We start from the raw sequence: 15968 nt of genomic DNA on the forward strand, positions 1-15968 counted from the left end.
GCAGTCAAGAACTTTGCAAGCTTGCACTCCTCGCATACATTCTTCTTCCTTTGACACATGCACAGCCTTCTTTCTTCTCCCATCTGCCCTCTCTGCTGTTTTCGTCTTTTAACCCCCCCCCCCCCACACACACACACACACACACACACACACACACACACACACACACACACACCCCTGATCAACATTCCCCAGTCTTGTTTCTTCTTCACCACGCTCTATGCTTACCATGGACTCCTCTGAAGACCCCCCAAGCTCAATGCAGAATGGATCGACCCATCTCGACCACAGGGACATCTCTGGTCACACTGACCTCAGTGGACTGTACCACCTGGGTCGGACGCTGGGGAGGGGTCACTTTGCCGTGGTCAAACTGGGCCGCCACGCCGTCACTGGGCAGCTGGTTGCCGTCAAGATGATCGACAAGACCAAACTTGACGTCATGTCGGCAAGCCACCTCCTTCAGGAAGTGAGGTACGGTATAGGGAGTTTCTCATCCCAGATATTAGACAAAATTACAGCCTATATAGCAGCACACCATATAGTCTAACTCTGTCTTTCGAATGTTATGGGACCACAAACAGGCTGTGAGGTTTCGCTGTGAGACCTAAATGCTCTAAACATGCCGACATATCCCATAGCCAATTTGTCTTCCCAGATAATCGTACTGAAAAAATACAAATGCTACAAAGTCATTTTAAAGTTACCCCAAAGGGCCTTTATTTAGAATAGTTGCAGTTACTGTGTAGTAACATAATTCTAGAGATAATTTGGGTCGGCTCTTTAAATTAGCACTGGAATAGGTTCTATGCACACTGTATTTTGGAAAGAACTTGGGACCCTTTCCCCGCTTCCTTCACAGGTGTTACCGATGATACTAATGAAGGCTCTGTTCCATTCGGGTCAAACAGAGTCATGGTGCTGCAGGGTGACCTTATTCAGACTGCGGCCATCTTGCCATTAAGTTAACAGTTTGACTGTGGGATTAAATAATCGTGATCCCCATCTGACTGCCTAGTTTTTTCGCTAACCTTTGAAGAACCACCCCGCCGACATCATCGTTCCGTTTCATGAACACCCGCCTTAAAATGGTGTGATCCTTTGTCGTCGTGTTGAAAAAGAATCCAAACTGCCCATCAATAACAAAGAGCATAGGACAGAGCCACCCATTGCACTCTGCCATTTGAACCACTGTACAAAAATGGGGGCACGGTGGCACAGTTGGTAGTGCTGTCGCCTCACAGCTAGAAGGTCCTGGGTTCGATTCCTGCTCGGGGCGCTGTGGGTGCTGGCGGCGTGTTTCCTCCTCCGCGTCATCAGTGCCCATACCCGAGGCGGGGTTGGCGAAAGGGCCTTTCTGTGTGGAGTTTGCATGTTCTCCCCGTGTCCCCTAGGGTAGGTACCCTCACAAAAACATGCAGTAATCCTGGTCTCTAAAAAAACTGCCTCCCCCTGGCCAGCCGGGGCGCCTGATGGAGGGGAAAGGAACTGGTTGGAATAACGTGTTCCTTCCACTCGCTACGTCCAACCAGGGAAACTCCCCCCTGCCACGTGTAAAGGAGCAACTTGGACACTCAGGCATGAGGGAAGCATGAGTTCAAGTCCGTTGCTCTCCCCATGTCTCCCATATATGGGGACTAGGTTGGCGGAGGGTGTGTAGAGCGCCCAGGATCACATTAGATAATTGACACAGGGGTGAAAAAATGGGTTACAAAATCGTGGGATAAAAATGTAAGAAACAAAAAAGAACCACTGTACAATAAATGGAACACAGCATTAATACCGATCAGCTTTATCATCGGTAACACCTGTGAAGGAAATAGGGAAGTAGGACGAGTAATTCTGTGTGCATAGAGTCAATTCTAACTTGGAGTGTAAGAATGGACCCAAATGGAGATCATTTGGGTCGTCTCTTTAAAAGTCAGCCGTGGAATTGACCGTCTGTGTGTGTGTGTGATCATCGTCTTCAGGTGCATGAAGCTGGTGCAGCACCCCAACGTGGTGTGCCTGTACGAGGTCTTCGACACGCCCACCACCCTCTACCTGGTCATGGAGCTGGCCGAGGGCGGCGACCTCTACGACTACATCCTCCGCCACGAGGGCGGCGTGGCCGAGCGCACCGCCAAGCGCCACTTTGCCCAGATCGTGCGCGCCGTGGCGTACTGCCACCGCCTGCACGTGGTCCACCGGGACCTGAAGCCGGAGAACGTGGTGTTCTTCCCGCAGCAGGGCGCCGTGAAGCTGACGGACTTCGGCTTCAGCAACCTGTTCCAGCCGGGCACCATGCTGGCCACCAGCTGCGGCTCCCTGGCATACTCGGCCCCGGAGATACTGCTGGGGGAGGAGTACGACGCGCCGGCCGTGGGTGAGCAACCTAGCGTATAGATGAGCGCGATGTTTACCTTGAACACAAAGTCAGATGCACCCACAATGTGCACACCATGGCGGCCCACACACACAAACTGCACATTACCACCAGTGGTGGGGAAAAAAGTACAAAAGTATTACATCAAAATGTACAAAAAGTTAAAGTAGTCTGTTGGTTAATGTATGTTGTAATAATAATCAAGTAACTAGTAACTAAACTTTTCAAATAAATCTAGTGGAGTAAAAGCACAATGCTTGGATCCGAGATGTACTGGAGGTACAAGTAAAAGTATTGCGAATTGGAAATACTCAAGTAAAGTACAAATACCTCAAAATTGTACTTTGTTACTTTCCACAACTGATTAGTGCTATGTTTATAGAGCATATCACAATATGCAGTGCACACCATGGTGGCCCGCACAAACTGCACATTACCACTATGTTTATAGAGCTTATTGTCTATACTGCTGAAGAACTGGTTGTGTATTTTGTATATACTGTACTTAATATGGGTATAACTATAAATCCATACATTCAGCGAATGTATACCCAGACATGGAACATGGAAGATATTGCTTCCTTTTGTACATTCTGGTGTGAGGGGCTGAAGGATTTGAATCGATTCATTCACTTTTGTACTAGATCTTACAGTGGGGACACAGGAGTTTGTTCTCGACTTCCATCAATATGGGAGACGAGGGAAAGATATGCCAAGTAGGCATTCGTGAAACAAACAGATTTCATAATCACACATGCCAATGGCATGCTGCACTGCTGCTGGTAGAACAAATACTAGCCATTTACCCTCTGACAGACTCAGCTGGATTGCTGTGTCTGTTTACAGGTTCTTACGTGCGCGTGCATGCGTGTATCCATGCGTGTGTGTGTGTACCAATTTTGAAATTGTGGATCAGTGTGTGTGCGTGCGTGCATGAGGCGTGCGTGCGTGGTGGATTAGAGTGTGTATCTGGGTCAGTCAGCCAGTCCTGAGCCAACTGGGCATCACTCTGCAGTGGAGCCAACACTGCAGCTCACCGCTGGGCTCTCACACTGCATAGCAAGTGTGTGTGTTCGTGTTCATGTGCGTGCATGCGTGCGTGCGTGTGCACGGGCGCGCAGCCCGCACGCACACGTTTGTGTGAGTTTGGGACATGGAGAGAGAGAAAGACATACAGTAAGCTACAGATGAGATAGTGAGAAAGACAAGTACAGTACTCATACTTGAAGCTCTCTGCATCATTAGCTTCACCATCAGCCCAGACTGCTAGCACCTTCACATTAAATGAGAGAATGGAGATACAGCTCCATCTCAATGAATTAGAATATTGTGTAAAAGTTCATTTTCTTCCGTAATATAATTCAAAAAGTGAAACTTTCATACAGTATATTCTCAATTCATTGTGCATAAAGTGAAGTATTTAAAACCTTTTTTGTTTTAATCTTGATGATTATGGCGTACAGCTCATGAAAATCAAAAAAATCCTATCTCAACAAATTAGAATATTTTACGAGACCATTGAAAAAAATGATTTATTTTTAAACGAGAAATGTCGACCATCTGAAAAGTATTTTAATGTATGCAGTCAATACTGCATATTTTTGAACAAATTATTTCATCAATGGGGCGTGGCATGATGGAGGTGATCAGCCTTTGTCACTATTGAGGTGTTATGGAAGCCCAGGTTTGCTTTGATAACAGCCGTAAATGCATTTGTATTGTTTGGATCCGAGATGTACTGGAGGTCAAGTAAAAGTATTGCGAATTGGAAATACTCAAATCAAAATTGTACTTTGTTACTTTCCACAACTATGCTCTATAAACTATGTTTATAGAGCATATCAACAATATGCACACCACGGTGGCCCGCACAAACTGCACATTACCACTATGTTTATAGAGCTTATTGTCTATACTGCTGAAGAACTGGTTGTGTATTTTGTATATACTGTACTTGATATGGGTACAACTATAAATCCATACATTCAGCGAATGTATACCCAGACATGGAACATGGAAGATATTGCTTCCTTTTGTACATTCTGGTTTCATTTTCGTACTAGATCTTACAGTGGGACACAGGGGTTTGTTCTTGACTTCCATCAATATGGGAGACGAGGGAAAGGTAATGCCAAGTAGGCATTTGTGAAACAAACATATTTCATAATCACACATGCCAATGGCAACTGCTGCTGGTAGAACAAATACTAGCCATTTACCCTCTGACAGACTCAGCTGGATTGCTGTGTCTGTTTACAGGTTCTGGAAAGGAAAATTAGCATCTCCATGACCATGAAGCTCTTGGCACCTGCCCACAGAGCCAAAACTACTAGTAATTGGTGTACTGACCATGTATTACTGTGCTTAACTGACCAGCCAACTGGCCTGACCTGAACCCTACAGAGAATCTAAGTTGTATTGTCAAGAGGAAGGTGTGAGACATGAGACTCAACAATACAAATTAATTTACGGCTGTTATCAAACAAACCTGGCTTCCATAACACCTCAACAGTGCCACAGGGCAGGCTGATCACCTCCATGCCACGCCCCATTGATGAAATAATTAGTATTGACTGCATACATTAATATACTTTTCAGATGGTCGACATTGCTCCGGATTGTTTTATTTTCATGAGCTGTACGCCATAATCATCAAGATTAAAACAAAAAAAAGGTTTTAAATACTTCACTTTGAATTGAGAATATATGAAAGTTTCACTTTTTGAATTATTTTACGGAAGAAAATTTACTTTTACATAATATTCTAATTCATTGAGATGGAGCTGTAGATAGATAGACAGACAGATCCCGGTGTCCCACACAGTTAGTATAAATAAAAGTACAGTGTGAGTAAGAGGTGATGGTATATAACAGAAGGCAGACTCAGGGATTTTATTCTTTGTCCCCTGGGGAAGAATACAGCTTGTGCTCTTCAGGGATGGACTTGAGCTTAACACAGCTTGTGGTCTTCAGGGATGGACTTGAGCTTAAGTGCTAAGCCAGATGCAGTAGCTGGCTTGGATTTTGAAAGCACATGGCCACTGGCCAGCACTTGTACTTATAAATACAAATATATTGTATGTGCATCTGGATTGTATGGCAATGTATAATTGCAGCAATTAAGCAAATGGGTGACAAATAGTCAATGTAGCATTGCAATCCTTAACCACTACCCCTATATATGTACACAACTACACACGTCATGGTATTTCAATGCGCTAGTAGGGTCGGCCAGAGCCTGGTTAAAGATGGAGAGCTGTGATTCTTGTACTTTTTCTGTTTTGCATGTGTCTATGGAGTTAACATTAGCCTACTCTAATAGACCCCCAGGTGTGGTTATAATATTAATTTAAAATATGTCTTCCCTGTGTATTTTTGGTTTCTTCCTGAAAGCTGAAAGCCTTTGAGTCAAAAAGCCCAATTGAAATAACACCATTTTAGTCATAACCCTAACCCCTCCCACATTGTCATAAAACAACAGCTGTGGGCGAGGCTTCAGTTCAGGTGGGTGGTGCTAAGGTGAAAACCAGGTATACTTAATGAACTGGTGAGTATTGGCCACATGAATTTTTTTTAAACACTTTCTGTACACTTTTTACCAGCTGCTTGCTAAAGCAGGCTAGTCAAAGAATAGCCTGGAAATGTACAAGACAAGTTCGCCACCTAGTTTGTCGTCTGATAACTCCGTTCACTTCATGGGGCCAGTCCAATGGCGGATCACATGCTTAACATAGCTCTTGTCCCAGTTCAGGCTGCATGAACAGTGCTCAAGTGCGCAGTTTTCTGCCCCCTCAATGTCGTAAGCCAGCATCAGAGGCCAGCATTAACCAGGGTTGCAGTCCGCTTATTTCCAGCCACACTTGGATTCTTTTAACCCCACAGTTGCTTGCCTGGTTTTTGGAGGTTGGTTAGCTTATTTCTGTCACGACAGTTGGCAACACTGGCAACAACCCATACATCCCAACGATCCCATCGTCTGCACGGCATGAAGATTCACTTCACAGCAACAACACAGTCATGTGGAAATTGGAGTATAGCTTAATTAAAACACTGTCCGACTTTGTTTTGAGTAGTCTCAAGAATTGTGGTCCAAAAATACACAAACTGTCTCTGCGATATTGTTGCCGAGGTGTCTCGTAAACTGTATCATTTACGATAGTCAGTCCTTCATATTTGATACTAGCCCTGAAACATGACTGTGAAGTACGAGCATCATGTGAACCATGGCTAATTTGATAATCAGTCGCGTGGTCGCACAAATGCGTTTTGTTCGTACATTATCAATACATGGCTCAGTTAACATGTGCCTACTACTGTACATCTTTGAAAACTCATTACCGAGCCACTTAGTGAGCTTGTTAGGTCTGCTATTTACAATAGAACATCTAACCACGGCCGCGAGCTTGTGACAGAGAAGCGACTGACTAATTCTCGTGCCGGTTGCCCTGCGTGCGCTCCCCCCGCCCCCGCGGCCAGAGGAGCGGGGAGGAGCCCACGGCAACTGGTACGAGAATTAGTCGCTCGCGACAGAGCGCTTCATGTTTATCATCCTGGCTCTTCTAGTTTTTACTGTGGACCACCACCGCAGCAAATATACAAGCAGCTGGTAAATAATATGACTGTCATCATTTCTTGTTTGAAAGAAATCGTCCTCCTAGTATAATCATAATACGTGACGATCATGTTTTAAAATCACAGCACTCCATCTTTAAGGAACAATGAAACGACTGTTCGTCTATACTCTTCAGAGCGCGTGTGTGTGTGTGTGCGTGTGTGTGTGTGTGTGTGTGTGTGCGTGTGCATGTACGTGTGTGTATGTGCGTGTGTGCAGCATACATACATAATGCATTGCATGCATATTTTTGCATGCATGTTTGTGGGTGTTTGCATGACGCATGTGTGTGAGTGTGTGAGTGCGTATATTTTAATCTGAGCGAGATAATGCTGAGCAATGCTGAGCAGCGTGAACAAAGAGATTGAGAGCTCAGCTTAGTATAGTGGTGAAAACTTCCGGGAACTCAGATTAAGCTTAAGATGCAGTGACTCATCTCTTTCTCTCACACACACACACACACACACACACACGCACACACCTAGAAGCCCCGGCTGGAGTGCCCTCATGGTTTCTTTGGTACGTTGTTCTGAAGGTTTCATAATTGTATTGCCCACACTGGCTGCCTGGAGCCATTGCGAATTGAAATTATATATAGCTGCAGTGGTGGAAAAAGTAGTAAAAGTATCAATACTGCAATATAGAAATACTCTGTTGCAAGTAAAAGTCTGGAATTAAAAATGTACTTGAGTAAAAGTACAAAAGTATTGCCTTCAAAATGTACTTAAAGTACCAAAGGTTACTTGAGTAAATGTGCTTAGTTGCTATACCACTGGCTGTGTGCACACTCGTGCGTGTGCGTGTGTGCGCGCGCGAGTGTGTGCGTGCGTGCGCATGCATGAGTGTTGGTATGATAATAGGCATACAGTAGAGACACAGATAAAGTCCCACAGGCCCTCTCGTCAAACATAAACAGTGTTCTCTTACATAATGTGAGCCGAGCGGCTGTACTTCTTGGTGTGTACGCTGGGCAGGCACCAACAGCAGCGTGTGTGTGTGTGCGCGCGTGCGTGCGTGCGTGTGACTGTGTGTGTGCGCACGCTGGGCAGGGACCAACGCTTTACACATTCACTTTACGTGCACCGTTTTCACGCACTGAAAATAGCTGATCTACAAGAGGTCATTGGAGAACCATTGGTCTCTCTACTACACAACGCTTACTGTGTCCGTTATGCGTGATTATGAATCCCACCAACGTTCTAGGGTAGACCCGCCTCACCATGTGTCTGATTGGCTCCCGGGAAGGCATCGTTTTACTGAGGTTAGGCCGTTCGGGTTAGGTTTAGGGGGGTGCATACTTAGTTTAGACTAATCATTGGTTAGACATGAGTTAAGGTTAGGTTTAGGTGTGCTGCCCCGTGGGGGGTTAGGTTTAGGGTGAGGGTTTGAGATAGGTTGTAGTTGTATGACTAATGACTGGTCGCAAAAACGAGAACTGTCAATCACAACGACTACTGGCCAATCACAGCAGGGCTTTCCTAGAACTGCGGTGGGATAAATAATAACGCGTCCGTTATACTGTCTGGATACAGAGGGGTCATGAGTTGTACGTGCACACATGACTGGCGTCTGAGACAGACTGCAATGAGCTGTGACTCAACATTAGCGCCCACATTAGCGCTGCTGAATAGCTGCCTGGCCACACTAGAACACAATACAATGCAATGCCGTGGATGGGGGGGCTCATTAAGACCCATTTTGGGTGGGAACCCCTTTTGGTGTTAGCATTATGTTATGCTTTAGCTATTGAAAAATAGCAGATCTACAAGCTCATAGCGCTCCACCGAGTGGCGCGCTACGAGCTTGTAGGTCTGCTATTTTTGAAAAATCGAAGAACGACTGACATAGAAACATAGCTTTTTCAGAAAACTGTCAGGATGTAGAAGACATTTTTAGAATCTGATCTCAGGTCAAAATGGGTTAAGCTCGATGTATACTTGATCGTATGTCGCGCAGGGAAAAGATGTTGATCCACAAGCCCGTTAGCCTGGCATGGCCAGACTAATATCACTGCGTAGATATTAGACCGGAACTTTGGTGTGGAAGATTTATTTCCAAGCAACAAACGGCAGCAAAAATGTCTCACTTTGAATAGTGGGCTCTGATTGGTCACCCACAACTTTGGGGTGAGTGAAATGTAATTAAAATTGAGCCAGACCAGTGCCAGACCAGTCTCCCCAGGGATTCTTTTTTTGGCCGCGTGACGGTGTGCAACATGCAGGCGAGTAGATCAAGCATATAGGCCTAGGACACAAGGCTATTTTTGAAAATTTTCACCTAAAATGACATGCCCAAAATAGAGATGCCAGGATTAAAATTGTCAATCAGCATTTGAAAGCAGGACGGAAAGCCTAATCTTTTACTCCCATCGTACGACGGTGTCACTTGCCGACAAGAGCCGGTCGATCTACAAGATCACAACGTGTCAAATGTGTAGGAGGCTATACGGTAAACAGAACATTAAATCGGCATGCTGGTCAACAGAATTCTGAAAATAAATATAAATAAAAAAGGTCTAAATCATATTCATGGCTATTGGGGGGGAGGGAGGGCGGGGGGGAGGGAGGGCGGGGGGGGGGGGGGGGGGGGATAGGGCAACAGAGATGTTGTAAACCCAAAGTAATCCTGTCTGAAACGAGGCTGGATAATTCATTCTAGTAGAAATGTCCATGAATGGAAATCACTCATCCCACTTTCAGTTTGATTCAATTAAAACCTTGGAGTGGTGCAGCCACTCCATTGCGTAGCTACAGTATGTGTGTCCCTTTGTCCCTATGTGTACGTGTCCAAGCACGGAAATAGCGTTTGACCACCACAAAGTGTCACTGTTGTGTGTGTGGCCACACACACACACACACACACACACACACACACACACACACACACACACACACACACACACACACACACACACACACACACACACACACACACACACACACACACACACACACACACACACACACACACACACACACACACTACAGCACAAGTACAGTACAGTCACAGTATTTGCGACACAATGTTTTTTTAGATTGGCTTGTTTTGCTCGACACCCTCATACGATAAAGTAGGTTATTAATTAATTTATGAAAAAAAAAAAAAAGTTGAAATACAGAGTTGAGATGCAAGGTTTCTGAAGCTACAGTATGTATGGTTTCTGTCTATCTGTAAAATAGAAGCTAATTAACCCGTTAGCGAACGATAGAGTTGTATCATTTTGCTAATGATGGGGCCTGGGGTTATTCAGAAAGGCAGCTGGGTTCACAGCCTGTGCCTTTGTGCATGTGTGCGGTATACGTGCAAACACACACACAGTGTGCGTGTTTGTTTTGTCAGCAGGCCACTAATGTGCGGTGAGGGAAAGTGAGATATTCCCCGCTGAACTGAGAAGAGAACACTCCCAGTACTCAGTGTCTTCTCTCCACTGTTGCATAACCGTCTTCATTAGACAGACAAGAGATGTGCAGTGTGTGTGTGTGCGTGCGCGCGCGCGTGCGTGCGCGTGCGTACGTGTGTGTGTGTGTATTGCGTATAAGTAGTGTGTAAGTGTACGAGGACAAGGAGAAGACTGAGGTCTGTTGTTTCACTGTCAAGAGTCTAATGTGGGACAATGGCTGCATACACTGGAACACTGCTGTGTGTGTGTGTGTGTGTGTGTGTGTCTGTGTCTGTGTCTGTGTCTGTGTCTGTGTGTGTGTGTGTGTGTGTGTGTGTGTGTGTGTGTGTGTGTGTGTGTGTGTGTTTCATTTTATTCCATGTGTTTAAGTGCGATTTAGAGGATCAGAATTGTCAAGTCATGTGAGGTACTTGGCCTGTCACAATAATTACATAATTGTCTTTGCAATTGCAATTATTCGAGATAATTGCGATTATTTTGTCATAATCATTTGAAACCATGTTGAAAAATGTTCAGACATAAAGAGCAGTAATAGCTATAAGCTTACAATGCGTAACTTCGTGACTCATTGTAAACTTGTAGATCGGCCATTTCTGCAAATTTCTCCCCCTTTTAAAGTATAGATTTTTTGATTACCAGGTAAACAGAAAACACATTTAAATTGTTAATCGCAATTATTTGTGAGACAATTAATCATCAACTTAAATGACAGCCCTGTCCATGCCTGGGTATCGTATAAGTTAAATGCCAAGTGCAGTCATTTGAATAATGTACATTATACAACGTAAGTTACGTAACGCTTCCCATTTATTCACGCATGGTCTTCTCAGAAATGGAGATGGAGTGAGTGAGTGAGGGAAGGAGAGAAAAACAGAGAGGGGAAAGGAAGAAAAGTGAACATTCTTAGAATAGAACTAACCCAGAACAAGCCATCTGTTTATCACGGTCCTTAGTTCCCAGCTCCCTTCCGCGCGCGCGTGTGTGTGTGTGTGACGTGTGTATGACTGTATGTGTGTGTGTGAGTGAGAGAGAGAGGGGGGAGTTCATGAACTGGCCACAGTGTTCATGGTGTGTTCTGAGTTCTGAGTTTGCCGTGACCTCCACTCACCCAGTCTGCCCTGAGGACAGGAGAGGAGGCGAGGGAGGAGGGGGAGGGAGGGAGGAAGGAAGGGAGCATGGAAGGAAGGGTGGGCTGGGAAGCAGAAGGACAGACATGAGGAAAGGAACATGCTGTCAGCACCAGGAAGTGACGTATGTCTACATTGTGTGTGTGTGCGCGTGTGACGTGCGTGCGTGCGTGCCATCTTTCTATTGAGAACCTTAATGTCCTCACAAGGATAAAAAGATCTGAGAACCTTTCAACTCTAGGGCTGTCACGATTACGAATTTAAGTTGACGATTAATATTGTCACACGAATAATTGTGATTAACAATTTAATTGTGTTTTTTGCATTGAACATTGGAACATTTACAATTTGTATTTCTGTTCTGCCTTTTAGGCTTTGTAATCACAAATTGCACAGGGCAGATATTTCGGCACAGCTGTCTACTAAGTCTAGAACACTTTATATTTGTCAGCTGTCATGTGGCTGCGTTTGGCTTTGTGCAGTATTATGCAGTACTTAGTTTAGACAGTTTTTGGTTTAGACTAGTCATTGGTTAGACCGGTCATTAGTCCTACAACTACAACCTATCTCAAACCCTCACCCTAAACCTAACCTCCCACAGGGCAGCACACCTAAACCTAACCTTAACGCATGTCTAACCAATGACTAGTCTATACTAAGTATGCACCCCTTTATAAAGAAAAATAAGTTAAATAGGTTACAGACACGCTAATGTGTGTAGACATGATTTAGGCAAGATTATACTTCGTTTTCTTCCGAAGTAGCCTGCTACTATAGTAGCGTGAGGCTAATATTGTTCTTGTGGGATCTCTCTTGTGTTCCAGATATCTGGTCTCTGGGGGTGATTCTGTACATGCTGGTGTGTGGAGTCCCTCCCTTCCAGGAAACCAACGACAGTGAAACCCTGGTGATGATTCTGGACTGTCGCTACTCCGTCCCCGAACACATATCAGACGACTGCAGAAGGTGAGTGCAAATGTGCACACACACACACTACATATACGTTACCGCACGCGCACGCACGCATGCACGCGCACACGCACACACACACACACACGCGCACACACACACACACACACACACAAACACACACACGGGACAAGAGCCAAAAGCACGCTTACAATGTCCCTTCTCACTTAACCTCCAAACCTGTCGCCTTCACGGCATCCGTGATAACATCCAATCCATCCTTATAACACAACACAGAGCTGCATGCCAACGCTAAGGCCTATTGATAAGGTGACCACCGTTTAGTAAAAACAGAGAGAAGTGTCGGGGTGAGCGGTGAGTCGCTTATCACCGCAGCGTGACGCGATGTTGTAGTTTTCGGTGGTCACCTTATCACCTAAAACTGGAGTATGATTTGGCCTTTAGTGGAGGAGTTTCACTCCTGCTCAATACTGACATGTACTGGTCACCGAGTGAACAACAGCAGTGATATTACATTTATGGTAAATGCAAATGGTGTATTTATATACAGTAGCACCTTTATCCAAGGCGTTTTACATAGATTGTGCATTACATTCACCCAGTCACGCACACAAATTCATACACCAATGGCAGCGGAAACCATGCATGCAAGGCACCAACCTGCTCATCGGGATCAATTAGGGGTTCAGAGTCTTGCTCAAGGACACTTCGACACCAACTCCGGGGGAGCCCGGGTTCGAACTGGGAACCATCCGGCCACTCTACCCCTGAGCCACGACCGCCAACTTTATAATACTATTTTCATTGAACTTACTTAACCCAGTAGCATCTAAGATTAGCTTTGGCCTCTTAACACAAGCCACAATGTGTGACCCGGGACCCCTCATGTGACACAACGCCGGGGGGGTCATGTGATGAAGCACCTCATTGAGGAAGCAAGATCTGTGTAGGACAGAACGCCTGACCTTCAGGCAACGTCTATGATGTACAGTAGGACATGAGGACTACCTTTTTAGAAAGGGAATATTATCCGACAAATGTCCACAGTCAAATTCAATGCCAATGCATTTCTTCACCAATTTCTCTCACAGTGACACAGACGCAGAGAAGGCTCAAACAACCCACCTTGACTCAAGGCCAAGTGTGGACAAGGACGGATGCACGCACACCGCACAGACTTATAGTCTGGTGAGACGTAGGCAGGACACAAACCACAGTCCTTAGATGCCTCTAAGTGCCTGCAATCCTCCAAGAACACACAAGGCAGGTGGAGCCTCCTGTTGGCTCTGGCATAGAGAAAGGACAATAGCTGGAAGCCTGGATGAGAGGGGCAGTGATTTGGCCAATCACTGCTGACCTGCCAACCGGAGAGTGTTGTGGTTAAGAGTCGAAACAGAAGGTTAGGGACCACCTGATGACCTCTCTTCCAGGCCAAAGCTTTATCCATTATAGATGGATTATAAATAGCATCTTTGATGTATTTACAAATTGGAGTGCACCATTAATTAACAGAAATGCCTGCACGGTATACATTATTAAGTAGCATGCTAGTAGGTCAAACTAGTTTTTTCATGATTCTGAATCCATTGCAAGCATTTGCTTTGCACGAAAAACATTCCTTGGAAAAACAGCCATAGCCACTTTTTCAGGTCATAGTAATTTGTGATGACGTGACGGCTATGTCCTTCAACACATTTACAAACACATTGGTGAAGAAATGTATTGGTAAGGAATTTATTCTCAGAAAAATGTTATGTGCCCTGACGGAGTTAAAAGTACACTTATCAACATTGTCTGTTCGTAATCTCAACCCTACTGTATGTCTCTCTCTCTCTCTCTCTCTCTCCCCCCCCCCACCCCCTTCTCTCTCTCTCTCTCTATCAGTCTAATCGCCAGGATGCTGCAGAGGGATCCCTCTCTCCGCGCGTCACTGGAGGAGATCGAAGCTCACGATTGGCTACAGGGGCTGGACGACGTGCTCCTCAGCCCTGAGGCCCCGCCCCACTGGCTGTCGGCGGCCGCGTGTCCCAGCTCGACCCGCCCGGGAGTGCCCGAGTGCGGGGACCTGCTGGCGGCGAGACCCCAGACCCAGCTGCCCGTGCCGGCGCCGTGGCAGCCCAGGCTCAGTCCGCAGCCTCCTCCCAAAGAGGCCTCGCTGACCGTCCCCAGGGTCAGCGCAGCCCTGCAACAGATATGCGAGGAGGAGGAGGAGGAGGAAGAGGAGGAGGAAGAAGAGCAGGAGGAAGAGGAGGAGGAAGAAGAGGAGGAAGATGAGGTAGAAGAGGAGGAGGAAGAGAGGGGTCTGTTGAATGCGGAGTGGGTTGGCCGTTCGTCGGTGCCCGACGAAAACGCGGGCGGAGCGCTGGAAGACTCGGGTACGCAAGAGAGAGACGGAGAGACGGACCCGCTGCAGACCGCGGACAGCTCAGCAGAGACGGAGGAGGTCGACTTGGAGGAGGATGAACGGGAAGCGAGAGGCGAGGAGGAAGGAGACCGGGAGAAGGGGACAGGAGACGGGGAGAAGGGGACAGGGGACAGGGAGAAGGGGACAGGCGGAACCGGCCACGTGGTTTCAAACCAGCCGGTCGGGGAGACGCCGGTCAACCCGACGCCCGGCGTCAAACCGCTTTCTCTGTCTGCCTTCATGGGGGTGCGGTGTTGTCAGGTTCAGCCGGACCCCACCGATCCAGAGATAGCAAAGGAGGGGGTGGAACCCAACAACAACACCGACAAGTCCCCCCCACTCACCCAGTCCCACTCCCGCCCCGCCTCCCCCGTCTCCACCCGTCCTCCGCGTCCCTCCGTCAGACTGGGTCTGCGCGGCGGGTCGGAGCCGGCGCAGAAAGAGGGAGGAACCAAGGCGGACGGGGAGAGGGAGGACCTCCTCACGGACAGACCGCGAGCCCACAACAACAATGCGTCCGGGTGTCGGGGGGAGGCGGAGCCTGAGGCCGCTCCTCATCGCTCGGAGCCGGGGAAGGGGCGTGGCATGAAGCTGAGGCAGAGACTGTTTCAGTTTCCTCTGTGCGAGAAGGCCCTGACCTTCAATATGCCGCCGCACAACAAGACCAAGATCCTGCCCCTGGCTCAGTATAACTGTTGCCACGTGCTCTAGGCCAACCCGTTGGGACTCGCCCGGGACTAGCCTGGGCAGCATTCCATTTCGGGTTTATGATCCGGTCGGGAGTGGATGGTAACTTTCGTCATGTTGTAGTCAATGATTTGTAGTCATCTGGCAGGAAACCACAAGGCGGAACCAGAAGTACCCAAAATACTTCCCGCGATCATAATTTTGGGGCCTACCCAATAAAATCATTGATGCAGCTTTAATAGTTTTGCTGATTTTTTTAAATATAAATGTAACGCTTCTATACCTTGACCATAGGTAGCGCCCTGTGTTCATATTTAATTCCCAACTCCAAAATAAACCACAAAAGTATTTCCTCAAAATTGTCTGGCAATTTAATGAACTAGAGGAAAAATGAGAAATTGAGGGGTAATAACCATAAGCAAAATACAAAATTAAAGGTTGTA

General features: G+C 46.5%; 1 protein-coding gene across 1 annotated transcript; it reads left to right on the forward strand.

The window, feature by feature from the left end:
- The first annotated feature begins 142 nt into the window (after positions 1–142).
- snrkb (SNF related kinase b) lies at positions 143–15726 on the forward strand. Its single transcript, XM_079502365.1, has 4 exons — positions 143–474; positions 1971–2365; positions 12329–12470; positions 14319–15726. Exons 1-4 carry the CDS (start codon positions 221–223, stop codon positions 15547–15549), a joined length of 2022 nt encoding a protein of 673 aa, XP_079358491.1. The 5' UTR covers positions 143–220; the 3' UTR covers positions 15550–15726.
- The last annotated feature ends 242 nt before the right edge of the window (positions 15727–15968 follow it).

The sequence above is a fragment of the Electrona antarctica genome (assembly GCF_951216825.1).
Source record: "Electrona antarctica genome assembly, chromosome: 5".
Lineage (NCBI taxonomy): Eukaryota > Metazoa > Chordata > Actinopteri > Myctophiformes > Myctophidae > Electrona > Electrona antarctica.